Source organism: Cervus canadensis, chromosome 27 (genome assembly GCF_019320065.1).
Source record: "Cervus canadensis isolate Bull #8, Minnesota chromosome 27, ASM1932006v1, whole genome shotgun sequence".
NCBI classification, from domain to species: Eukaryota; Metazoa; Chordata; class Mammalia; order Artiodactyla; family Cervidae; genus Cervus; species Cervus canadensis.
In genome coordinates this window covers 31,900,425-31,928,412 of record NC_057412.1, presented here as the reverse complement: position 1 = coordinate 31,928,412, position 27,988 = coordinate 31,900,425, and the positions used below count along the sequence as shown (strand labels likewise).

Below are 27,988 nucleotides of genomic sequence, written 5' to 3'. Positions count from 1 at the left end.
TTTAATCGTCGTTTAGAAAATGTTAGAAAAAATAGCAAAGTTTTTCTGTCACTTCTGTATATTCAATTATTGTAGTGTATCTTTGAACTGATTTTTTTGTCCTCAAAGCCATATAGCTCTGAAGTCCTTGTAAATTATTATGTCATAATGGTTTATTACACTGGATTTTAAACTTAAGTATATTTTCCTTTTAATGTGTGATTATATAGCAGAAAATTCATTTTGAAGTAGTAGAACTTCATACTCCAGGCATATGTACTCTCAGCTTTTCCCCTAAAAGCACAGTGTATGTTTGAAATTTTAAGTTTTATTTTTTTTATTTGCACATACTATACATTGTTGGTGGGTAATAGGTTAGCACCTTATGTAAATATACCTGTAGAGTCAATTCTATAGTCCTTGACGTTACTTCCTAGAAACCACATGGCTGTGCATAAATTTTACAGTGTGGTTTCTAGAGCCAGGGTTTCTTGAGGGCTGCTAAGCTCTCTGGTCCCCATGCCCACCATTTCTTCCTAGCTCTAAAGCATCAGCCCCTACTGTCTCCTCAGGAGAACTCCTCTATCTCCTCAGTCTCTCAGCACATGCTCCAAAGGCATGATGACACCGCAGAACATGTACAGAAAGGAATGTATTTGTATCCTAACAGTGAGAGTAGGAAAAAAGAAGAAAAAAAAATCAAGATATGTGTCAGGAAAAACTGAGGGAAATAATGTGAAATCATAAATTCCCTTCATACTCTGTGGATTCCTCATCTTAAATGCGGGCAATCTGCGGTTGTCTAAAATCTCCCGCCCCCTCCCCCCATACTTCCATAATGTTAACATTAGGGAGATACTTAAAGCAGAGCTTTCAGAACTGGGTAGTTCATAGACGAGGCAGTAAAAACAGAGGAGAATAACCCTTGTTCGCTAATTGTGCATAGGGGTTTTTAACAGTCACACTTTGGGCTTCATATATGAGTATATTTAATCTCCCCTCTTCCAGGGTGACAGCTGGGTGACTGTACATGCATGCTTCCACTTAAGAGAATTAAAAGTCTTGGGAGACAGAACTCCAGTTATAAGTTTGTAAGGGGTTTTTCAAGCTCTTTCTCTGGCCTCTGCCACCTTGGTTAGGTCATAAAATTTCTCCGAGATTCTGTTTGTTAGGGAAAAACCCCTGGAAAAACACACTTCAACCCCTCCTTTTCCAGATAGAGAGATGCATGTTTATAGGGCTGAAATGCCTGAGTAAAGATTTCAGAGCTAATGGGTGACAAAATTAGGACCACCGGATCCCCTGCTCCCTAGTATAGCATCTTTCCACCATACCATGTGGTCCCCTAAGATTTTTTTTTTTTTGCTATTGCACAATAGGCTTATTTTTGTCTTTAGTGCTCCAAATCAACTTTTTGATAAAGAAGATTAATATGCAGTAGATTCTTTGGCCTTGGGGCTTGAAATTCTTTCCAAGTCCTTGGTAGTGTACGTTTTTAGTTTAGGCATTCCAAAGTCCTTTGCAAGCATTTGTAATATGCTAATGACTTTTGCTATCCATGTTGCATCCTTTGTTGATGAAGCAGAATATCAGTTAGCAAATGAACATGTATTTGTTTGAAAATAATATTCAGGAAGTGGTATTAACAGTCAACTTGAAGTGACTTATATATCATTGCTGTTCTAACATAAGCTTAGATTCATTAAGAGGAAAGCATACAATTACATTCTAAATAGTTTCAATACACAGGCCACTTATTTAAGTGGGAGGATCTAATTTTCTTATGAGTGTAAGCAAGGACTTAAGTGGATTTGTAAGAGTCCATACAGGACTTCTTTGAGAAAGAACAGCCTCTCTGATTCCATACTACACAAAATAACTTGACTGTAGAGACTGAGAAACTTCAAGTGCCTCAGAGCTTTTGCTCCCAATAACTTTCCAGCCAGAAAATTCAAAGCCAGAAGGAAAATTAAACTTTAAACTAACTAAACTGAACTGTTGTCTCTGGCAATCAACCAAAATGGAGATTACAATGCCGATAGTACAGGGAGGCTGGAAATCCATAAAATCACATGCAGTAAGGCTTCATTCACCAGAAAACCAAATGCCAGGACAAGGAAGCATTCTGTGGAAATTTAAGTTGAGGATATTTTCTCTCAATGCATGGAAGTCCTTCTTTACCTAGTGCTTGGTAGAGGCTCGCATCTCAGGGGGTGGAATGATCCTTCATGGTACCTCTTTGGGCAACGACAGAAGAGATGCTGTGCTGACCCAGTTGGGCAGATATGTACATTTCTGTCTTATATCTTTCTGTGCAAAGGGGATTTTCAGTAAGACGAAAAATATTATGCTCGGCTATTATACAGAGTGAAGTCAGAAAGAGAAGAACAAATATTGTATATTAAAGCATATACATGGAATCTAGAAAGATGGTACTGATGAACCCATTTGCAGGTCAACAATGGAGATGCAGATGTAGTGAACAGACATGGGGTCACAGGGAGTGGGGAAGGAGGGGGTGGAATGAATGGAGATAGCATGGAAAAGTATACAGTACCATATGTAAAACAGCCAGTGGGAATCTGCTGATGACGCAGGGAACTCAGATCCAGGCTCTGTGATGGGGCGGGAGGTGGAAGGGAGGTTCTAGGGGGAGGGGACAAATGTATACCTACGGGCTGATTCACACTGATGTATGGCAGAAACCAACACAATATGGTAAAGCCATTATCCTTCAATTAAAAATAAATACATTAAAAAACAAAAACAAAACAAAAAACTATTATGCTTGGAATGCTTAAGTCAGATTCTAAAGTGAATTTGAGAAGTTAAGTGACTGCTATTCTAAAACCTGGACACCTAACTTGAGTCTCATTCTCATAGGCCCTATTTCCAGCTGGCTTTAAAAAGAAATCTCAAAACTGATAAATCTAGTAATATATAACAATTTATGGTATTATCTCTAGGAAAAACATTTTCATTCAAGAAACAAAGCTCTCTAATACTTAAGTTTCCCGACTCTGGCAGAGACCAGTGAAGGAAACAATTTTGGTCAAAACTTTTCACTGAATTTTTCAAAAAGCACCTCTTTCAGTATCCGGTTTTCTACTTTATTCATTTAGGAAGACCCTAAGAATGCCTTGAACCATTAGATACAAACATTTGCTGCTAGAAGTAAGTCATAAATGCCATATTTATAGATATTTCAGTGGATATCAGATTTATGCCAGTAATTTACAAATATGACCTGAACTAGGGTAACTGAACTATTTTTCACTTGTCTCCTACTTTAGTAAAGAAAAAAAAAAAAGGAAAGAAAGGAGAGGAAGAAGGGCCTGAAGTGAACAGGTGTCCTTTTCTCTTAAAACTGTATTATTTTAGTATGCCAAAACACTTGTCCTTAGTGGATGGGGTGAGAGGATTCGAAGGATGCCTCCTTTCCGGTTCCTGTGAAGATAGCTAAAAGAATTACCCAAACTAATTCCTAGGAATTGAGCTAGATGACCTACGTCTGCAAAAGAATTAGTCTTCACTGATCTGTCGGGTTTTTTGGCCAGAGTCCTGAAAAATCAGAAGAGGCAGCCAATGTAAGAAACAAAATTAAGTGTGAGTTTGTCTAGAGCTCCAGCATGTTGCTTGTTAGGACACAGAATTATACAAGACCTCTGAGATAATCAAGTCAAAATTCCTCATTTTCAGAAGAGGAAGTTCAGGGCCCGAGGTTTCAGTTCTTCACCCAGATTTATGGACTAGTTTTGGTCAAATCTCCTTAACCATCCTTGTTCTTTCTACTGTGTTCCCTTCCCATCTGGGCTTCTTTATAAGCAAAAAAAGCAATTAGTAATTTACCCAGTGTTACTTTGTCTTATTTTCTCATATAAAATTTTTTGAATATTAGCTACTTGGAGAAATTAGACAATTAGCCTACGGTAGATAAACCCTCAAGTTCTCTTGATCATTTTCCTTACAACCCTCTCTCAAATGCTGTGACTATCATTTCTGTGGCTTCAAGTCTTTGCACAATGACTGACACAAAGTAGGAATTCACTGACAATTCCATGAATAATAGATAAATTTTTAAAAGTGAAATCATGCCCTAAATCTAGTAATAGGATTATACAAACATACCAGAAATTTATACATCAGAAATGTTTCATTCAAAGCAGTCAGTTTGAGAGAGAACACATACCCTCATGATGTGATCATTGCTTAAAACATTTTGGGAATGCAAATTTTGAAATTCTCTCTCAGCCTGTGGCACATTTTTTTGGACATCTTCAAAACTGGAAAATTTTCGTCCTTTAAGGGGGTGGGTTTGATTTTTTGATAATGACCAGAATCATTGAGCAGCAAGTGTGCTCAGAAAGAGCCAGTGTTATTTTTGGTTTGCTTCTCCTACTGTTAAGAAAAGTAAAAGCAAACACACAAAGCTAGCAAACAAGTCTTGAGGTATGAATGTATCTTGTAAATTGACTCTGCTCATATTTCCAAAATAGTATTTTCAGAAAAACTTTATTTTGTTTCTGACTTGCTAAGGGGACAACACATTTCTAGGTATAGAAGGGCAGGTTCCTCTAGGTATACATATATTTTGAAAAACAATGCTTTATTTAATAACCATATTTTTATATGTTCACATTCCTAATTTTTAAATGTTATAACTAACTTTTGACTTTTCTTAGCATATGACACCATGCTGCCTGTGGGCTTCTGTTTGTTTATTCAATTAAATATTATATAGAGGCTCATTTTCTTTAATCTGTTTTCTTGGCAGATGCTTTCTAGTCAGACAGGAATAAGTTCTAATCCCATCCCTGCCATTTACTAGTTAGATGCTGGTCAAATAAATCAGCTTTTGCGTATGTAAATTGAGAATAATTATTTAGACTGAATATTTGTGCACCGGTGAGAGTTAGTGAAACATAATACATCAAAGTTCAGTGAACTATCTTCCTTATCCTGATCCTCACCCTGACCTCCCGCCACCTGATTCCCCCTCCTCCAAATAGACTAAGGGCCAAAACTTCAAGTCTCTCCGAGATAGATTTTAAAATCTGTTATTCAAATACATTCAGAAAAACATGATCAAAGAGCAATGCACTGCTTTATGGGATTTAGAGTTTTGAAACATTGACTAGGGGTTCGTGGCCCTTTGTTATAGGCCCTAACCACGTCTGCCAGGATGAAAGAACCATTGCCTTAGAGAAGATAGTCAGTAGAAATTTTTTTTTTTAAGTTATTTCTAAATATTCAGTGATTCATTAAAATATTTTTGTTTCCTTAGGAAAAAGTTTCCACATATGCACAGTAATCATTTGGCATTTTGTAGGCTTAAGCCTTGGGGAGCTAGTGGTATTTGGCTCCTGACATGGAAGTCTTTCTCTTGTCAGACAAATCCTTTCCCCGGCACATTCCTGTGAGAATTTGTTTCTCTTGTTTCTGATGGCAGTGTGTGAGGTGGTTTGGTATGGCTTGCGCTGCCTCGCCAGACTTCCTTCACACTGCTGCCTTCCAGTCTTTCAGAGTTAATTTTAACTTTGGGGCTGTTAGCTCAGTCATTGTTTCATCTAACTGAGGCTTATTTTACCTGAGGAAAACTTTAGTTATTATTCTGCAATGAGGGGTACATTCAATAAGCCAACTTGCAGTCTTTGAAATTCCTCCTGATGACTTATTTTTGTTAACAATTCTTAAGTGTCTAGTAAGAAAAGCATGAATACTTCTGACAGACTGGGCTATTTTTAGGGAGTGATAGTGCATTTTAAGAAAAATATGAACCACATTGCCTTTCAGCCTTGATTCAGGAAATCTAGGTTCTGATGGTTTGAGATTTATTTTCAATGTTTTGAATTTTGTATATTCTTTTCAAGAACAAAGATAATGCTAGGGAAGTTTCATTCCAAGCAGCATACACCAAGTAAATACAGAATATGGCAACAGTGTACATAAGTAACATACTTAGTTTTTTTTTAAGGCAAAAGATTGATTTACAGTCACAGAACAGATAACAGAAGGTAGTCGGGGCTTAAGAATCAATGGGGTGGAAGATTAGGATGGTGTGAATGTCAGCATTTGAATCAACTGCTGTTTTAATTTTGTGTTCCCGTTTTCTTCGTGCTCACACTTAATGTTTAAGAAATGTGTGTAAGTTCAGTGTTGGCCTTTTAGGAAGCTATCTGGCTAATCGGATACTTTAGAATTCTTATTTTAACCAGTGATGTTGATAGTGAGGTCATAGATGTGCTTGTGTTATAAATGTAAATATTTAATTGGTTCACTAAACTTTGTGAAAATTGATGCAACTTTATCTCAAAAAAAGTGCAAGAGGTGACAATAAATATGTTTTATGTCTTGTCCATTGGTTGATATGTCATAGGCTCCTTTTCTATTTTATTTGTTTGATACTCTCTAGTAAATTCATTTAATTAGTAGAAGATATGCCCCAAAAAGCTAGGAGAGAGAAAAAAAAATTATTTTATAATAATCCCCCAAGTGTATTTAAATAAAGACATATAATATAGATATTTATGTAGTATTGTGTATATTTGAAAGGAATATTTCAATATATATTTATATAAAACCATATGTATATATATAGATGTACATCATATATAGGGAATATAAAGATTATAGAGAATCAATGCATCCATTGACAGAGAACTGAATTTTAGAAAATAGACAAATAAAAGGTATTTTGATACAATGGAAGATTTTGCTTATCTTTCCCTATTTCATAGTGAAAAATGTGCAAATTTTAGATTAATTTATTTGTATCCAATCACTTAACAATTGGTCAAAAAAAACCATGAAATTATATAGCAGCTAGAAAATTGTGTAATCTTTAATAGACTGAAAATGTATACCTTAAATTCAATTGCCATCAATGTAAAACTTAAGATATTTTATTATCATCATTATTGATCATAATACTATGCTATATTTGGATACAAATGGAAACTACATTTGTATTTGATTTGGAGTTCTCAAGTCTTTTACATATAACTTATTTTATTTAAGTATCAATTGCTAATTGGGATAAAATAAATAATTGCCTTTCTTTAGATAATTAACATAGCCAGGGCTCTTTCATTTAAGGAATAAATGCTAAAATTAAACAAATGAAACAAGTAGATGCAAAGCCTGACTCTCACAAACTGATTCTGAGCTGAACATTAGCAGGGAAGAAGACATCGATTTAATAGATAATACTGAACACTTGTGGCAGTGAAGCCACTCTGTAGTAGTTTTAATTTTTTCCCCCATATAAAAACAGTGCTTCTTTCTAACACGCCTGAGAATTCGGCAGAGTGTGTGCATTTGCTTAAAATCGTGTAACTTCGGTAAATGCACATGTGAATAGAGAAACAGTGCCATCAAGAAATTATACTATTTGTTTAACTTCATAATGGAGTTTATAGTCAGGAGTAACTTTAGAGGTCAGTTAGTTCGATATTCTCATTTTATATATAACCTATGTTACTATGGTGTTTTTATTATTGAAGTTAAACATAAACATGTTCAAATCTGTGCAAAACAGATTGTAAGAATATTGTAACCATTCAGTCATTACAATCACTTATTCATCAGCAAGGCATGTTCACTCACAGGGAATGAACTATCTATTCATCATGAATTGATAACCCTACTGAAACAAACTAAATAAAAAGGAATATATATATATATATATATATATATGTATTTATGTATGTATATGTAGGTTCACACACACACATGCAAACACACATATACATAATAGCCCTAAATAATAACCAACAGCTTGAAATGTGCCTGAATATTTCAGAGCCTACCTCACATAAAAACAACATATTCATTGCTGGGGATAAGGGTTCAGTTTTTTGAATGATGCATTTATAATTTGTGGCTATAGATTTTGAAGCTAGTAGTTACCATTAGAAACATTAAGAGTCTGGGTTAGGTGTTTTGATAACATTTGACAATCTATGCTTACTGATATTCTAGAATGATCCACTTCTTATCTACTCACATTCACTTTCCAGCATGCATTTTTCTCTGAAATAAGAACAAAGGCATAACAAATGGTCAGGTTTTGTAGGTATACAGATGATAGAATGCTCATTTTGTCATTAAAATAATGAATTTTATAATATTTTAGCAATATCTTTTAATATATAATTTATAGTGAAATTGTTGATTATATTTAGCCTCCAACTAATAAAAATAAATGGAAAAAAAGTGATATGTGCTCAATGGAAAATATTTGGAAATATTGGAAAGCAGGAATATGAAAATAACAACTATAAGCTTACCACCCAGAGAAAGAATACAAAGCATAACATTTTAGTGATTTTTTCCACACTCCATATCCTTCCCTGCCCTCCTCTGACACGCATGCACACGCATATGTACATCTGTGTATTTTTTGTATTCATTCTGGGCCCACCACTTGTACGTTCTGTGACCTTTTGCAAGTTACTTCACTTCTCTGTGCCTCAGTTTCTTCATCTTTAAAATATGAAGAGCAATAATAACAATGTTTGTTATAGGATTGTAAAGATTAAATGGGGTAATAAATATGAGTATCAGTCATAATATAAACTATTTCTATAACTATGATTATGTATTTTGAAAATATTTTAAAATTATCAATCGTTTTTCATTTTGATTTGAAAGCCATAGTAGCCATTGCTAGTACTTGTATTATTTTCAGTAAGTCGTCATAATACCTTTTTTCCCTCCTTTTATGATAATGGTGGTAAGTGGAACATCTAAAAAATATGTTCCATGCAAAATGGATCTTCACACAGGCTTATTTTGTCATTTTAGTTTGATTTTTGAGAAATGAGTTGAGCACATCTGCCAAATCCTTTATAAGATGCTACATTCCTGTTTTTATTTTAGTGTATTTCCTTTATGAAAAGCTCTTTTCTTCTCCACCCCTCCCCCAGGCAGTGAGGCCTCCTTCTCTATTCCTCCCTATCCTCATAATGTTGCTGCACATTAAATCTTTAAAATAGAAAATGGGAACAAAAGTGGAAGGGATCTGTCACTTTCTCTTTTAAAAATTCCTTCTCCTTTTGGTATACCTAGGTTAAGAAAAACAACAACAACTACCTTTCACAGTCTGAGAATATACCAGGGGATAAAGGACACCTTTTCCCCACCAAATCTGAAATAACAGTCTTTTTTTTCAGGGTGGGAAGCAGAAAGCGGGTTTGGGGAGAGGGGTGGGGGAGATGGAGAAAAGCAAATGAAGAAGAATCAGTTTGCGAACATATGTTAATATTTAGATTCTTTTTTTTTTTTAAAGTGAACAGTTAACTAGTTAATGCTTTTTTTTTTTTTACAAACTGTCTTTGATACTGTGTTTTGTTTATTCCATCCCAGAAGAAGTTAGCGGTATACAGCAAGATGCAGGACTCTCTGGAAGTCACCCTTCCCAGCAAACAAGAGGAGGAGGAGGAGGAGGAGGAGGATGAGGAGGAGGAGGAGAAAGACCAGCCTGCCGAGATGGAGTACCTTAACTCTCGCTGTGTCCTTTTCACTTATTTCCAGGGAGACATTGGGTCAGTAGTGGATGAACACTTCTCAAGAGCTTTGGGCCAAGCCAGCACCCTTCATCCAGAATCTGCCATTTCAAAAAGCAAGATGGGGCTAACCCCCTTATGGCGAGGTAAGAATTCCAGAGCAGATGCTCTCCAGGCCACTGGCTGTGTTTCGCAACCGTCTGTACCAGGTTCCAGCTGGAGACCTGCCCCTGGAGGACGGATATCCACTCGCTTTTTAATTTTTAAGGACAGCAAGGAATTTCTTTCAGACAAACAGCTGGATCAGTTTTGTCACATGTGGAATGCAGGGTTGGAAAGGATGCAGTCACACCCCTTAAATTCCTCATGGAAAGTAGTGATGCAACCGGCCTGAGTTTATAGTGGCAGGACTGAGCTGCGAAGCACCATTCCTTAAGCCCCGATGGCCCAATTTGGATCTCTAAATAATGGGCGTGCCTGGATCAGCGTTTAAAAATTAGCCCTTGCTCATTCCACTAGGTGCTATGTGGTGACATAGCAGAGATCTGAGTCTGCCCCAGGAATACAGACTTTGAAAGCCTTCTGTGTTTGCTTGATGGCTTACTCTGTCCCACTCTGTTGTGATGTTAACCCTTTGCAGTGTACAACCCAGATATCAGTGACTGTATCTGCCTGGTTTCTGCGATTTTTTTTTTTTTTTAACCTCAGTAAAGCAAAGCAGTAGATTGGGCTTCTTCTCCTTTATTTCCCTCTCCATAGAGGTCACAGAAGTGTGTTCAAATCTGATTTCTGACTTACAGAAAATGATCAGGTGACAACGTAATTGGGATAATTACAACATTAGAGAAAAAACAATCCATCATTCCAATGATTGTTTTAGAGAAATGCATTATGAACATTTCTTCTGAACTCACCTGGTTCCAAGAAGAATCTAGTGAAATGGTCCTCAAAGTGTGGTTTCCAGGACTGGGAACATGAGCATCGCAAGGGAACTTGATAGATATGCAAATTCTTGGGCTAAGCCCCGGACCCACTGAATCAGAAACTCAGAGGTAGAGTAACCTGTGTTTTAAGCAGCCCTCCCAGGGATTCACGTGCAGGCTCAGGTTTGATAGTTGTAGATCTAGTGCTGTGAAAATCACAGATGGCCGCCTCCTAACTCAGACCTTTGAATCAGATAGAGGGTCCAGAAGGAGGCTCTGGGAGTTACTGTAGCAAGTGCCCCAGGCGATCCTGTGATGAGGAAAGGCTGGACACCTGTGTTAGGGGCAGGTGAGAGGTGATGAGCGGCTGCTTCCTTCTCAGCATCATTAGAAGTGTCTTTAAAAACTGTGGAGGGTGAAATTAGGAAAAGTTCAGTGACCTAGCTGGCTTTAATAAATGTTTGATATGTCAATAATAAATCCTATCATGACAGCCAGTCCTGGGAGAGTGAGTGAAACTATCAGTCACTCAGTTGTGTCCAACTCTGTGCAACCCCGTGGACTATAGTCTGCCAGGTTCCTCTGTCCATGGAATTCTCCAGGCAAGAATACTGGATTGCAATGCCATTCCCCTCTCCAGGGGAAAATGCAATGCCTAATTCTTTTAGCATACTGACACATGCAGCCCAGTGACCACTGAACTTGGAATATAGGAATGAAAGTTCCAAATTACAAATAGATGTAAGAGTGATTGTCTAAAGCATCATAACCAGAATAGTTTTAAGTGAAGTGTTGTGTAAATGTAACAACTCTACAATTTAGTGTTTTCCCATAATCTGCATGACTTAATGGAGAGGACCTTTAGAAAGATGTCAAATTTTAGCATCAAAAGGGTGGATAATGGTAGTGTTTTAGTATTATTAGAATTTTCTTGGCATTATCTTGAATTTGGCCTGCAAATCTCTCTACTGTTTCATTCATTGACTTGACTTATGCAGCAGATATTTATTAAAGTCCTGCTATGTTCTAGGTAGTGGGAATATATCAGTGGACAGGAGAGTCTAAGCTTGTACACTCATGAAGCTTTCTAAGGAGAGACAGTAAATATATCAATATATTGAGATGCAAGGTATTGTTTTACCTTATTTTATTTAGGGTGACAATAGATGGTCTAAGATTTTTATTTCAGTACACACCCAAAGGAAATAAGAGTGCTTCTCATCACACAAATATCTAGAGGAAGATTACTGAAGACAGATGAAACAGCCAGTGCAAAGGACCTGAGGAAGGATTGAACTTGAATGTTCAATGAGAAGCCAAAATGCTGGTGTAAGTGAAGTGAAAGAAAAAGGTGTAGGTAGAGACCAGAATTTTTAGAGCTTTGTAAGTTAGTTTATCAGAGTAGCACAGGCAAACGCAGCATGCTCTTCAATCTTCATCTCTCCCTCTTCAGCTAAGACTATATGTGTCCTATTTAGTTATCTCACATCATTTCCCCAATACTCAGGATAATGCATTTCTATATGAAAAATATGGAATATAAATTGAATGAGCAATTGATTAAATTAAATGAACCAAATCCATACCATGAACCCAGGATAAGAAAACAAAAAAAGTCCTTAATACAAAATTTATAGTAATAAGTTGTATGAAATCTTTGGGTACAGTTTTATTTATAAAATAAGGGACTTGAATTAAGGGATTGTTGAAATCTTTTCTCCATGAAGTTGTGATTTCAAATGTATTATTTACCATCCAATTGTAAATAAAACTTTGCCATAGTTGTGAATTGGTGTTTTTAGTTAAGTGTACATAAGTTGAATAAGATTCATAGGAAATCCACAACACAAAATTAAGGATTTAGTAACTATGTTATAGAAAAGTGTGATAGGGATTCCCATGTCTAGTGAAGAGAGTTGCTTAAAATATATTAACTGCCAAAGCAACACCAGTTTGCATATTGCTGTCTTTGGTTGGATTATGTTTGCTTGGGGTTCAAGATTGGACCTTATTATTGCCTGGTGGCAATGTTATCCTCGATGCTCGAAGTATCTCTGAGAGTAACTTCAGCTATAATATGTATTTATTAATACGCATCTGCTAGTGTTGTTGTAAAGATTTTTTGATTATATATATGAATAATTTAGCATAGGGTTGATGCAATGCATTAACTGAAGGTCAGATGACTTTTCTCGCTTAAGTAAGTTTTCACTCATTTGGCACACAGAAAACCAACCTTGTATCTTTATTCAGAAACATTGTTTTCTGGAAGTTTGTATTCCTGACAAAAAGCAGAGTGTCTTGAACATACAAGATACTGAAGGCTATTGACAATTTTGATGGCCATGGCAGTAATATTTTATGAGGAGCTGTTGACCAGCTGTATTAAATTAAAGGGTCTAATTTATGGCCTGAGGTTTTTTACAGTTCTGCACAAGTGCTGCAGTGCTTCAAAGGAATTTAAAATTGAATTATGTTTGATTGTAGAATATATTTCCACAGTGAATCTTCAGGCAAATGATAGAGTGTCAGCTAATGATGGAATCGTGGTCATACTTTGAGCTTGTATCTTGATGGACTTAGGAAAGTCCTCTTTAGGTGTTTTGTGGCTTTTCCCGTCAAAAAACTGACAGGAAATATTTCTTCTTTATTGGGCACAACATCATATGAACCACCTCGTCTCCCACTATATCTTCTAATGGATTATATAGGGCTTCTCAGTTAAGAAAACCTAATGGATCTGATTGTCTCATCCCATCCAAGTAGAAACGTCAGCTTCAAATATGTCTATTCACTGATTTCAGTGCTTAAGTTTTATTACAGAACGTGTGTATGTGTGTGTTTGTGTGTGTCGGAAAAGGCAGTAGTTAAGACATAGCCAAATAGATCACTGACTTAAAACCTATGATGGATGGTAAACTTGATTTTTTTTTTCCTTTTTGTAGTTGCAAAACAAATATGTTCTGCATAATTGATCTACACAATGTCTTCTTGGAGCAACATTCTCATGAGAAAGATCTCTCAAAATGAGCATTAAACTTAGCTAAAAGGAAGAAGGGGAAGGAGGGCCTGTCTCTTGGGTCAGGTGCCCCAGGGAAGCAGAGAGTTGCGCGGCCTCTCCAGGAGGCCCTTGGAAGCGATCACTGTGGGGAAGTTTAAAATAAACACTTTGGAGAAAATTGAGGCCTGGTTTATCTCAGATACCTGCCTTCAAGGATTATGGGCATCTGATAGCACCCCATGAAATTCTCATTTTACAGTCACAAGGACCATTTGGAGCACCTCTAGAACAAAAGTAGTGGAGGGCAATCTTTGTACGTAATGGTAATGCTCAATTACTGAGTGATAGGTAACACTGGAACACATATCATTTCACCTCTGACCCCCAAATTTATTTTTATAGAAAGTAGAACACGAGGAAAAGAATTGTAGACTGTAGACTGTTTTTCACTAAGTTAATTAAAAAGGTAAATATTATCTTTTAGCATGGATGTTTTCAGTCAGTATTAATTCTAAGAATATGTTTTCTGGAAATTTTTAAGATCTTAAGAACCCATTTTTCACTGTAATATAGTCTTCATGTTTGGTGGCTCAGACAATAATGAATCTGCCTGCAATGCAAGAGACCTGGGTTCGATCCCTGGCTTGCATAGATCCCCTGGAGAAGGGAATGGCTCCTCACTCTAGTAATCTTGCCTGGAGAATTCTATGGACAGAGGAGTCTGGTGGTCCCCAGTCCATGGGGTCACAAAGAGTCAGACATGACTGAGGGGCTAATACTTTTACTTTCATTTTTTTTCAAAATTAATAAAATATTTTTAAGAATTATATGTTTAATTTTCTCTTGCATAAAATGTTTACCTTTAGATCTTTTTCAGAGAAACTGAATGTTAATGTAAAATGTATCCCAGCTACTGTTAAATTGAAAAGAACCTCTTGATGTAGCATGTTAAGCTCTTTTATGTCTCTAAGACATATTTCTGCTAAAAATCACACCAGTGAGATTACTGGGTATGCTCTGGGTGGGTTGTATTAGACAAATTTTTTTCCCCCTTTTTGTTGTTGTTTAGAAATAGGGTATGTATGTTTGTAATATTTTTTAATCCCAAATGCAAACTGAACCAACAAATATCTAGACATTTTGTACGTGTTAGACTCAGTGTGAACGTCATCCAAATATCATGTCATTGAGCCCAAAGTTACCATAGGGTGTTAATATCACATAGTTCTGAATTGCTGGAAAGTAATATTGCATGGAAATACTGTGTGCAGTTTTTCATAAGCTTTTTCATCCAAAAAATGTGGCTGTGATTAAATACTTGTAAGCAAAGAGTCATGTAATGAAAAAAATTTACATATATATGAAATAAGCATACTGATTCCCAGGCATGAAACAAAGAATATCATCTGTTTCTTTGTATCAAGAATTTCTTTTTTAACAATCAAGATACCAGATAGTGATTTTGAAATGTAGACTTGCCCATAAACATATTTTCTGTTCAATATCTTTTCATTTATTTGTAGAATGCAACATTGTTTTCTCAAAACACTGCGTTGATCTCTGCAAACTTTATGTTAATCTCAGGAGACACACTGACTGGGAAAATACCAAGTTACCTCTAATTTGATTTTTCCCTGGCACATTTTAAAGCTTTGTTCAGCCTTTATGGGGTGTGTTTTTTAGAACAGATTTCTACTTTCAATGATAACATGTTCACTAATCACAATATAATATGTAATAAATAGGATAATATTTTTGTAAGGAATTTTTTCATTATTCATATTTCCTCATGCATATCCAAAATGTGTAAACATCTGCAAAATAAAATTAGGTCCATGGACATGAAGGAAAAGAAACAAAAGGAAAGCATCCAGGAAAATGACATATACTCTCTGTACTTTTGACATTTTAATGGGAGATATTAATAAGGAGAACTCTATCTCTGGCACACACCTGTGGCTTGAGTTCAGCTGTTTTTATAATGGGATTCTGGTCCCACAAGAGATAAAACTTATGAGCAGAACGAAGGGTTTGGTACCAAAGATTGGATCTCTGAGAGCAAAGGAGCAGATCGGTGGTGGCAAAGCTGCACTATGTAATATAAGAAGCCTCTATAAACTCTTTTATGAGTTTTAAACTTTAAATGTTGACAGCTTTCACTGTGAGTATGATAGAAATATTCTACAAATGTCCATCATTTATAGGCTTCCTGGGTGGCGCTAGTAGTAAGGAACCTGCCTGCCAGTGCAAGAGACATAAGAGACATGGGTTCAATCCCTGGGTCAGGAAGATCCCCTGGAGGAGGGCATGGCAACCTACTCTGGATATTCTTGCCTGGAGAATTTCATGGATAGAGAAGCCTGGCAGGCTACAGTCCATGGGGTTGCAAACAGTCAGAAATGACTGAAGTGACTTAGCACTGCCATCATCTAAGGCAAATTGAATTTTCTTCCTACACCTTACACAATTTTCCTTCTTGTCATTAGCAGCCAGGTTTCATATGTCAGAGGAGGACAATGCTTAAATATATCACATTTGCCCAATGCCAGTAGGCTTGACTTTAAGTGCTATTTTCTACCAGATTGTCATTGTGACAAAACTAAGTCATTCAAGTAAAACTTTGCTAGGTCTGCTGGAAGGTTTGAAGACTAGTTTGCTTTTCATCCTTTGCCTCTACAAGGTCATCATCAAGGTTTTCTCAAGGGTTTGAGATCCAGGGAGATGCTGGGCAGAGGCTAGGGGGAGACTTGAATTGAGACACTGAAAATCTGTCTGTCTGTGGATGGGGCGGATGATAGCTCTGCCGTGAGGCTGATGGGGAGAAAGAGGAAGAGCTTACAGTGTAGTGACTTAGCCTTTAGTGACGCTAAAGAAAGAAAATATTTGAAACAACCCAGTGATATCCTAATTATGCTCATCAAAGTACATATATGGAGGTTGAGTCAAGTTACTTAAAATTTCCCTGAGGTAAAAAAAAAAAAAAACAAAAAACTATGTCCTGGAAGTTTATGAAGTAAGAACATGGACATGTCAGATTTCTGAATACTTTTATTTCACAATACTTCTTGGGATATCCTTCATTCCATGGAGATATCTAGCAAGGTTCTTTTATGTGGAACCCAGTATAAAAAATACTGTTGTACTGTACATGCATAACTAATGTACTAACAACTTTATCTTTATAGATAGAAATAATCCATAGGACATTTCCCAGAATGGTTAGAAGCATGGGGCCAGAGGATATTTGGAATTAAATGAGCTCAAATGCCTATTTGATTGGAAGACACTAAACTACAGACAAGCCAATAGATCACTTGGGGTCCTACAATAAGAGAGGATGATTGCTGGACGCCAGCTCTCAACCTGGGCTCTCCAGACTCCCAGGCCAGGGTTTGCTCAGTTACCTATGCCGGAGGCAACAGGCCATGGCTGGAATAGCTCTCTCTCTAAACACAGATCTGACCATAACCCTTCCTAGGAACTATACTACATAAAAATTAATTTAAAAAGTAAAAATAAAACTCTTTTTAAGCTCACTGGACCCCTCAGGATAGTACCCACATTTAGTGCATGGCTTGTAAGGCTATGAAAAGCCAACCTAGACAGCATATTAAAAAGCAGAGACATTACTTTGCCAACAAAGGTCCGTCTAGTCAAAGCTATGATATTTCCAGTAGTCATGTATGGATGTGAGAATTGGACTATAAAGGAAACTGAGCACTGAAGAATTGATGCTTTTGAACTGTGCTTTTGGTGAAGACTCTTGAGAGTCCCTTGGACTGCAAGGAGATCCAACCAGTCCATCCTAAAGGAAATCAGTCCTGAATATTCATTGAAAGGACTGATGCTGAAGCTGAAGCTCCAATACTTTGGCCATCTGATGCGAAGAACTGACTGACTGGAAAAGACCCTGATGCTGGGAAAGATCGAAGGCAGAAGATGAAGAAGAGGACAGAGGATGAGATGGCTGGATGGCATCACCAACTCAATGGACATGAGTTTGCGTAAACTCCGGGAGTTGGTGATGGACAGGGAGGCCTGGCATGCTGGAGTCCATGGGGTCACAGAGAGTCGGACACGACTGAGCGACTGAACTGAACTGGACTGTAAGGCCATACCTATGTGGGTCCTTCTTGGACCATAGTATGTTTGCTACCATCTGCCCACTGAATCCTTTTTTGATCCCTCAAATGCTGCTTTGTGCAAGTACGTGTACTTTTAGCCTTTCTCCACATACTTTTTCATTAGCCTAAAATACTCTTCCCTAACTCTTCATATGGCTAGCCCTCCTGACCCTTTTGATTTTGGTATTACTTTCTAAGCCAGCTTCAATGCCCTGTCTGTGTATTTCCCCTCTTGAGAGCACAATCTAAGTTACATTGCTCATGTCTGTTTACTTCTCTGTTCCCTGCCAGATGTGACTGAAGAGGACATCTGTCCAATCGTCTCTAGTCGCCCCGTTTCACACATAGTAGGTCATCTATAAATATGTCATGAACACTGAGTGGAGAAATTGAAGCAAAGCTGGGAATTGTTCTCGCTCTTGCTTATTTATCTCCAAGTGTTATTCTTTGATATCATTACCCCCTTCTCAATATCTCCTCCAATCCATAACCTACCTGAATCTCCTCCACTCATGATTTCCACAGAATTTCCACCAAATTCTGGGTGTTCAGGTTATAGTTACAAGTGTGCTGACTTGTGGCACAGTTGCAATGAGTGACAGCCATTCCTTGCCTCAACTTCCACATCTCTAAAAGGCGGATAATAGTAACTACCTCATAAGTTTGGGGTGTGTATCCAATGAGATCAATCCATGAAAAGCTCCTGGCCTTGTATCTGGTACTGGGTCACTGACATTAAATGTGAGCTATTATTATTTTCAGTCCAGAAACTCCCAGACCTCTACAGAAAAACTAAGCTGGGAATACATCCTTCTTGATGTAAAGTGAGTGTTGGCAAGCATCCTTAAGTATGATCTTACTTCCGTTTGTTAGTTTTGGCATTAAAATGGTTAGTTTGAGTGAAAATTGTATTTGCCTTTAAAACAAGTTGGTAAACATCATTTGCAATCTACCTGAATCATGTCTATGCCATAAGCTTTTCCTTTTTATTTTTTTAACCTGTGACGTATGTACCCGTGACCTCTGCTCAGACCTAACGGCATTAGGACACACAGGAGAAAGCTAAGTTTTCCAGTCCTAGACTTGTCCACCTCGGCCTAGACAGTGACCTCCTAAACTAAGCCAGCAACGCTAGGGACTCGTTCATCATCTGGGCCACTGTGCATTGGCTTGGCGTGAAACCTCAGTATCTGTTATCATTCACCTCTGTGTGGGGGAGAAAAAGAGTGCATACTCATTAGCTTGCTTGAAAATACTGGACAAGTAGAGGCAAGTCCATCCCAGAACTGAATCTTATGTAAATAATGTTATTTTTCTGTCTTCTCAGACAGCTCAGCTCTGTCAAGCCAGCGGACTAGTTTCCCGACTTCCTTTTGGACCAGCTCTTACCAGCCCCCACCCGCACCCTGTTTGGGGGGCGTTCATCCTGACTTCCAGGTCACGGCACCCCCGGGCAGCTTCGCGGCCGCCGACCCCAGCCCCTGGCCGGGCCAAGGGCTGCACCAGACTGGCTCCGCCCCCGCACCGCCCGCGTCGGAGTCCTGGGCCTACCCGCTGGCTTCTCAGGTGAGCCCGTCCTACGGCCACGTGCACGACGTGTACCTGCGGCCCCACCCCCCGCACGTGCACCGCCGCCATCACCACCACCATCACCATCACCACCTCCCTCCGGCGGGCTCCGCGCTGGAGCCGCCTTACGGGCCCCTGCTGATGCCCTCCGTGCGCGCGGCCCGGATCGCCGCGCCCCCGTGTGACGTCACGAAGGCGGATCCCGCGACAGTCACCTCCGCTACCTCAGCGTGGGCCGGAGCCTTCCACGGAGCCCTGGACGTGGTGCCGAGTGTGGGCTTTGACGCAGGTGAGCCCGGCGGTTTCCTCCTTTCCATAAACAAGGAAAATGCCTGAAACGAATCGTTGAAAATGGAGGATGTTTTAAATATTTTGAAAAAAAAATTTTTTTTTCTCTTACATGGAAAGTTAAACTTTGTCCATATGGTTTTCAATTCACCGTCTTGCAACAATTCCTGTATTCCTGCAGAAACGGGTGTGACTGCCCGAGAGAGGTCTCAGAGCTTTTCTCCCATTTCTTAAGCTAGTAATCTGTTTATTTGAATTGGATCTCTGGTACCTTATGTTCACAAAGATTTAAGCACCTTGGTTAAATCTCCCATGCCTCTGTACTCTCTAAGGGGGATGTGTAATGCCTGACCATTCAGAAATAGTATGTTTCAATAATTTTCCCTTCTCCTTTTTGTCAGACCTTATTTATGATTTATAAACCAAACTGCTTTCTGAAATGCAATTCATGGAATATAATCATGGTCTTTGAAAAGAATTAGGAAATGAATTTTAAAGGAATGGATTTCTCTTCTCTTCCTACCCCTTTCCTTCCTCTTCATTTGTCTTTTGTTATTTCCCTCCTTCCTTCCTTCCTTTCCTTCCACCTCCTCTTTCCTTTCTCTCTCTCTCTTATTTTAAAGCATCAAACTTAAGAGGCTACTCCAAAGTTTATATTCAATAGATTTGGGGAAAAAAATAACGGTAAGGGAAATATTTCTTCAAAGGACATTCAGCTTCTCTCTGGAATTCACTAGTTCTGAAAGCCATGGTGTTAAGTGCTTGAGCTTGGTTTTTTGACCAGACTACACATATTAATAGTGTTATTAGTTCCAAGTTCACAAAAGTCACAAATATCAGAGGCTAAAAAAACAAATCAAGTCAGTGATTATATCCCCAGAAACTACATTCTAAAGTCAGCCACCACCACTTCCAATCCCAGGTTCTTTTCTGAGAATCCCTTGTGAAACATTAGGACTTTCTTTCCAGAGTTGTAAGGAAACACACTTTTATTTTTTATAAATTTTAATTATTTTCCTTATTTTCCCCTTGCAATGAGAGAACTCACTTCTTTCATTGTGTTCCTTAGTTTCCCTCTTAGTGTAGCTGTTCAGTCACTAAGTCACGTCTGACTCTTTGTGACCCTGTGGACTGCAGCATGCCAAGTTCCTCTGTCCTGTACCACACCACCTCCCTGAGTTTGCTCAAATTCTTGTCCATTGAGTCAGTTATGCTAACCGTCTCATCCTCTGCCACCCCCTACTCCTTTTGCCTTCAGTCTTCCCATCATTAGGTTCTTTTCCAGTGAGTCAGCTCTTCCCACCTAAGTGGCCAAAGTATTGGAGCTTCTGCTTCAGCATCAGCCTTTCCTTATTCTTTGTGTGTTGTTCAGTCGCTCAGTCAAGTCCACCTCTTTGTGACCCCATGAACTGCAGCACGCCAAGCTTTCCTATCCTTTACTATCTCCCAGAGTTTGCTCAAACTTACATCCATTGAGTCAGTGATGCTATCTAACCATCTCAACCTCTGCTGGCTCCTCCTCTTGTGCTCCATCTTTGAGATCATCAGAGTCTTTTCCAATGGGTCGACTCTTTGCATCAGGTCGAAAAAGTATTGGAACTTCACCTTCAGCATCGGTCCTTCCAATGAATATTCAGGGTTGATTTCCTTTAGGATTGACTGGTTTGAACTCCTTGCTGTCCAAGGGACTCCCAAGTCTTCTCCAGCACAACAATTTGAAAGGATCAGTTCTTTGGCACTTGGTCTTCGTTATGGTCTGGGCTTCCCAGGTAGTGCTAGTCATAAAGAACCTGCCTGCCAAATGCTGGAGACATAAAAGACAGATTTGATCCCGGGATTGGGAAGGTAACCTGGAGGAGGAAATGGCAATCTACTCCGGTATTCTTGCCTAGAGGATTCCATGGACGGAGGAGCCTGGCAGGCTATAGTCCATAGGGTCACAAAGAGTCGAACAAGACTGAAGCGATTTAACACAGCACACACTTTATGGTTCAACACTCACATCTCATCTGTACATGACTACTGGAAAAACCGTAACTTTGGTATATGGACCTTTGTTGGCAAAGTAATGTCTCTGCCTAGATTTTTAATATGTTGTCTAGATTTGTCATAGCTTTTCTTATAAGGAGCAAGTGTTTTTGAATTTCATCACTGCAGTAACTCTCCACAGTGATTTTGGAGCCCAAGAAAAATAATCTGTCTTTATTTCCATAGATGTTTCCCCATCTATTTGCCATGAAGTGATGGGATGAGATGCCAAGATCATAGTTTTTCGAATGTTGAATTTTAAGCCAGCTTTTTCACTCTCCTCTTTTACATTCATCAAGAGACTATTTAGCTTCTTTTTGCTCTCTGCCTTTAGAGCGGGATCATCTGCACATCTGAGGTTGTTGATTTTCTCTCAGCAATCTTGATTCCAGCTTGTGATTTATCCAGTCAGGCATTTCACATAATATACCCTGCATAATATACTCTGCATATAATGTACAGCCTTGATGCACTCCTTTCCCGATTTTAAACCAATTCATTGTTCCATGTCTGCTTCTATTACTTCTTGTCCTGCATACAGGTTTCTCAGGAGGCCGGTAAGGTGATCTGGTATTCCTGCCTCTTTAAGTATATTCTTAGTGTACAGGATTTGAAATCTGAATGCCAATTACAGCAGAGAACTGCACAGAGTAACAAATGCTCAGCATCCATTTATGTTCATCCTAACCTGAGCAGAACATCCTTAACTTGATTAACTGGTTCTCCGCTAAGCTTTTCAATGTTGGTCATTGCCTAATGTCGCCAATTTCTGCTTCCTGTTTAGTCTTTAGGTTCAAGCTGCTTTTCTAAACTATCAGGCAAGAACTTGGTACTTCCTCTCTGTAAGAAGAGAATGTGATGGAACTACCCACCACAGGTTTGCCTCCATCCTTTGTCACATACTAGTAGTATGAACTCTTGAGTCGTTTGATGCCTTGGGTCAGATCGAATGAGAGCCCCAGTGAGTAGGCTGCCATCATTGGCAGCCAGTCTCTGGAGGCTCTCAATTTCCCAGTACCTGTGTGGCCAAGGTTAATAATGCTTTTAGAAGCAAAGGGAACATTCTCTTCTTTCTTAGTTTGGCTGCTTCAGCAGAATACTATATACTGGGTATGGTAAATAACAAATATTTAGTTCTCAGTTAGTTCTCTGGGAAATCCAAGACCAAGGTGCCAACACATTCAGTGTCTGGTGAGGCCCGCTTCTTATAAGAGACTTTCTTTTCAATGTGTCCTCATTTGAGGTAGAAGGGACAAAACGAGTTCTCTGCACTCTTATTTATAAGGGCATTAATCATATTTGTGAAGACTCCACCCTCATGACTTAATTTCCTTCTGAAGGCCTCACCTCTAAATACCATTACATTGAGGGTTAAGATCTAATATGTGAACTTTTCAGGGATATAAGCATTCTGGAAGTGGATGTGATTGCCTTTGCTCCATTTCTGTCACTGATTACCTACTTTTGTACTTGTTAATTTTGATGTGAGCCTGATTCACTGACTTCATTGTGCAGAATTTTGGCTTGAAATAATCTCTTTGAAATGAAGTCATCCTCCTACCTTCAGGAAGTAGGAGATTTTCATTCTCCATGAAGAATCTAGAGAGAACCCATGTGGATATATTATATAATAGTTCTTAATGCTGAGCTATGAATTAATATGTATTGAGTACCCACTATATAAGATATTGCCAGATATATTATATATATTAATATTTATATTATAAATACATATACTATATTAAGTTATATATTATAATAAATATAAATATATAAATAACATGTGTTATTATATATTATATAATAATATATATTAAAATATATTTATATATGTGTGTATATATATATCATTGCTTTTAATTCTTAAACTAAATCTGAGATGGATCTTCTCCAGTTCAGTTACTAATAAGGATATGGCTTGGTTTTCCTATTTGAAAACATCTTCCTAAATCTCAAATGCCCAAGCTATATTTGACCCAAAATCTGCCCCAAACTAAGGCATTGCTAGGGTAGCATCTGCCTTTATTTGTAGGTGAATGAAACTATTGATTAAAACTGTTATATTAGGCTGTAAATGATTAATATTAAGGAATGAAGATTTACCTACAGGACATATGTAGTGCTCCTCTTTGTCATTGTGGGTTTAGGATGATGATCATGATTCATTCCTATCCACAAGTTTAACCCAGTTGAACAAACAAAGACAAGGGAATCAAGAAGATAAAGGTAACATCATAGCATGATTATCCCCTGTGTGTGTTTAGTCACACAGTCGTGTCCGACTCTTTGTGACCCCATGGATTGTAGCTCACCTGGCTCCTCTGGCCATGAGATTTTCCAGGCAAGAATATTTCTGTTGGTTGCCATTTCCTCCTTCAGAGGTTCTCCTGACCCGGGGATCAAACCCACTGAGCCATTGCATCAGTACAAGCTTAGGCCAAATTAGAGATCTTAAATTAGGCTTACTACTACAATTGAGCTTCCTAGAATCTTCATCTAAATTTGGATTCTGGTAGATCCAATCCTACTGAAATATTCTCTTCAGAGAAGATTCCCATAGACATCTTCCTTTTTGCAGCCATGAAATTAAAAGATGCTTACTCCTTGGAAGGAAAGTTATGACCAACCTAGATAGCATATTAAAAAGCAGAGACATTACTTTGCCAACAAAGGTCCGTCTAGTCAAGGCTATGGTTTTTCCAGTGGTCATGTATGGATGTGAGAGTTGGACTGTGAAGAAAGCTGAGCACCGAAAAATTGATGCTTTGGAACTGTGGTGTTAGAGAAGACTCTTGAGAGTCCCTTGGATTGCAAGGAGATCCAACCAGTCCATCCTAAAGGAGATCAGTCCTGGGTGTTCATTGGAAGGACTGATACTGAAGCTGAAACTCCAGTACTTTGGCCACCTCATGTGAAGAGTTGACTCATTTGAAAAGACCCTGATGCTGGGAGGGATTGGGGGCAGGAGGAGAAGGGGGCGACAGAGGATGAGATGGCTGGATGGCATCACCAAATCGATGGACATGAGTTTGAGTAAACTCCAGGAGTTGGTGATGGACAGGGAGGCCTGGCATGCTGCGATTCACGGGGTTGCAAAGAGTCGGACACGACTGAGTGACTGAACTGAACTGAACTGAGGAGTGTTGTAAGTCAGTTTCCCCAAGAAACAGACTCTAAGACACAATTTTGCTTGTAGAAAATTTGTGTAGTAGTGTTCTCAGGACAACATTTTTGTACAATAAGAGAAGAATTAACCAGGAGAAATATCACAATGAATAAGTTCAGCTGAAACTTAGTGGATGATACAGGGAGTTCTGGAGCTGGGATGGCCTTTTAAAATGGTCCTGCCTTAAGTCAAGGTGGATGGGCTTTTACGTTCTCACTTTGATCAGTTACTGTGTGTATTTGCCCTTGGAAAAATAGTCATTACATTAGGCAAGGTGGCCTTGTTCAGCTGAAGGCAGTTCCCAGAGAGAGACAACTGAAGGCTGTATGCTGCGAACATCAGGAAAATGAGTATCTCAACACAGAACACAGAGGGATCTGACAGCCCCCAGTGTCCACAAAGAGGACAACAGAAGAGCAGGAGCTACTCTTCCACTTCTCTAACTGCTTGTTAAAGAACAGAAGTTTCTATGTCATAAGCCCAAGCTGGAAAGGTAAGATGGTTGAAAAGAGTGAGAGTCCCTGTATATAATCTGTGCAATGTTGACCTAACCACGCCACCCAAACCAGCTCAGAACTCAACATCTACGTTAGGTGGCTATTGGGCCGCTGTGAAAAGAGCCTGCCTTCGGGTGATACAGGCATGAAACTCTCCAAAGTCTAGGTTCTTAGGCCACCAAAGTGTAGGTCATTTTCACATTAGGAGGCAAATAAACTAATCCAACCATTTTGAAAGGTATTTGGTAAAGGATACACTTATTTCCTCAGGAGGGAAGAGGTTTGATAATTATAGGTGCATTTTTATTTTGCAGTCATTTAATGAAGTTAAGAAGTCTAGGAGGTTGAATATTATGTAATGCTTAGTGACCTAAGAAAGTTTTAGAGTACCTTGTATGGTATAATCCAAGGGTCAGTAAAATTTTTCTGTAAATGGCCTGATAGGAATATTTAATACATTGTGGGGATCACACTGTTTTTGTTGCCACTTCTCAACTCTGCTTTCATAATATAGAAGCTACTGCAGACAAAAAATGAATAAATGATATACCTATGCCCAATTAAACTTTGATGGACACTGAAATTTGAATTTTGTATGCTTTTTGTGTGTCAATGAATATGATACTTATTTTTTTCATTCCTTCTTTCTCAACCATTTAAAAATATAAAATCCAGTCTTCCATTCTTAGCTCATGGATTATGTATAAACAGATGGTGGGCCTAATTTGATCTATGGGCTATAGTTTGCTGACCTCTAGTATATATAGTCCCATGTAAATACTTTTAATCTATCTATATGCATACATATGCATGTATGTGCCTGAAAGTGTATACCCCGACTTATAATGGTCATTGCTACTAGTAATTTGTGTGCAACATGAGCTTTGAAGTTAAACTTCCTGGTTTTATAAGCCTGGCTCTGTTCCTTGCTGGCTACAGAATTTGGGGCAAATTTTTAAACTGCTTGGTGCCTTTAATTCTTTATCTTTAAAATATGTCTCACTGGATGGTGTTGAGGATTAAGTAAGTTAATGAAGTTAAACATTTAAAGATGTGCCCTGCACATAATAGATAAAATATAAATTCTGGCTACATAAGAGAAAGTGATCAGAGCCTCACTCATTTTAGCTTTAAAAAATTTATTATTGAACAATATTTCACCTATTATATACTTCAGCATGTTAAAGCCTACAATTCAGTGGATTTTAGTATGTTGATGATGTTCTACAAGTATCTCTATATCTAATTATAAAAACATGTCTTTCACCTCCACAAGAAACCCATATCTGTAAGGAATCACTCCCAATTTCCTCCTTTCACTATCCCCTGGCAGTCACTAATCTACTTTCTGCTTCTATGGGTTTTCTTACTGTGGCTATTTCATATGTAGAGAGTCAAACAGTATGTGGTCATTTGTGTCTGTCTTCTTTCCTTTCGCCTGGGTTTTCAGAATTCATCCATGTAGCATGTATCAGAACATCATTCCTTTTTGGGGTGGACATTAGTCCATTGTGTGGATATACCACGTTTCATGGGCTTCCCAGGTGGTGCTAACAGTGAAGAACGCACCTGCCAATGCAGGAGACATAAGAGAGGTGGGTTTGATCCTTCCCTTGGTTGGGAAGATCCCGTGGAGGAAGGCATGACAGCATACTCCAGTATTTTTGCCTGGAGAATCCCATGGACAGAGGAGCTTGGTGGGCTATTATCCATAGGGTCACAGAGTCAAACATGACTGAAGTGACTTAGCATGCACGTATGCCCCACATCTTGTGTATTCATTTATCAGTAGTTTTTTTTTTTTTCCTATTTTTTGGCTAATAAGGATGATGCTGTAATGGATACTCATGTATAAGTTTGTGGGTGAACATATATTTTTAATTTTCTTGGGTATGTACATACATAGTAGAACTATGGGGTTGAGAGAACCTCACTTTATTTTGATACCTATTTCTTAAAGATATAAAGAGAATTTACTTTAACTGTAATTAATTTTTAATTAATTAAAATTATTTTTTAAAAGATTTATTACAGAATATTGTAATATAGTAATAAAATAGAGTTCTGCAGTTTGATAGACAAAATTCTTCTCTAAGAAGAAGGAGAGATAGTCCATCTTTTCTGAAGGGCCCAAGGTAAGGTGAGGAGAGTGAGGTGCTGCAAAACAAAATTTAAAGAGATGTTCACTTTCTGGGGTGTGCAAGCACATAAATCCTTAAATTTTGCCTCACCTGCCCTGGTCATACTTTCGCTATCACTTATTGCTCCCTCTGTTGAATGGATATTACATATAGATCTCTTGGAATGATCAGTGTGTTAATATAATCGTAGAGCATCTCTGTCTGCCCTCCTTGTGCAAAATACCCATCGTTACCAAAAGGCTGTTATCAAAATCTCACATAAAACTCTCCTCTTTTCTTTAGCAGTCACAGAACTGGTTCTGTTCCTTGAGAATGGTAGTTCCTAAATGTGATGAGAGACTTAATTGAAAAACAAAGATTTTTGGTGAAATGAATTTGTTAACATTGCCTTCTCTGTACATCCCATTGAGATCAGAACTCAGTTTATTATATAAAAGGGTATTATGCATTCTTTAGTAAAGAAACATCTTAAATTTTGCTTAATAGATTTTTCCACCTGACTTTCTTTTGGGCACATTTAGGTTTTAGCATACATATTAACTTCTCATGGAATGCTCTTTGGGAAATGGTATTACTGTTTTTTTTCATCATAAAAGCCATGTGCTTTTCAACTTCTACTAGTAACTTTCACCTAACATGTAGCTACTGTGAAGAGGTATGGTTTAGAAAGGGTAGATTGGTCTGAAGAAAATACCTAGAAGGGCAAACTAAATGAAGAAGAGAGAACTCAGGATATGGAGGATTAAATTCAGTAATCTCAGAGTAT

The 27,988-nt window shown here is 38.2% G+C and overlaps 1 protein-coding gene across 3 annotated transcripts in view; it reads left to right on the top strand.

Moving 5' to 3' along the window:
• The window catches only part of VGLL3 (vestigial like family member 3), a 54,210-nt gene that overhangs the window by 3,032 nt on the left and 23,190 nt on the right, over window positions 1-27,988 (top strand). The window contains exons 2-3 of one of the 3 annotated variants that reach the window (XM_043448769.1): window positions 9,349-9,631; window positions 18,861-19,391. In XM_043448769.1, coding sequence (XP_043304704.1) covers window positions 9,349-9,631; window positions 18,861-19,391 — 814 coding nt within the window. Of the gene's footprint in view, window positions 1-9,345; window positions 9,632-18,860; window positions 19,392-27,988 lie in introns of all 3 variants that reach the window. The other 2 variants (XM_043448770.1, XM_043448768.1) reach the window with 2 other exon arrangements.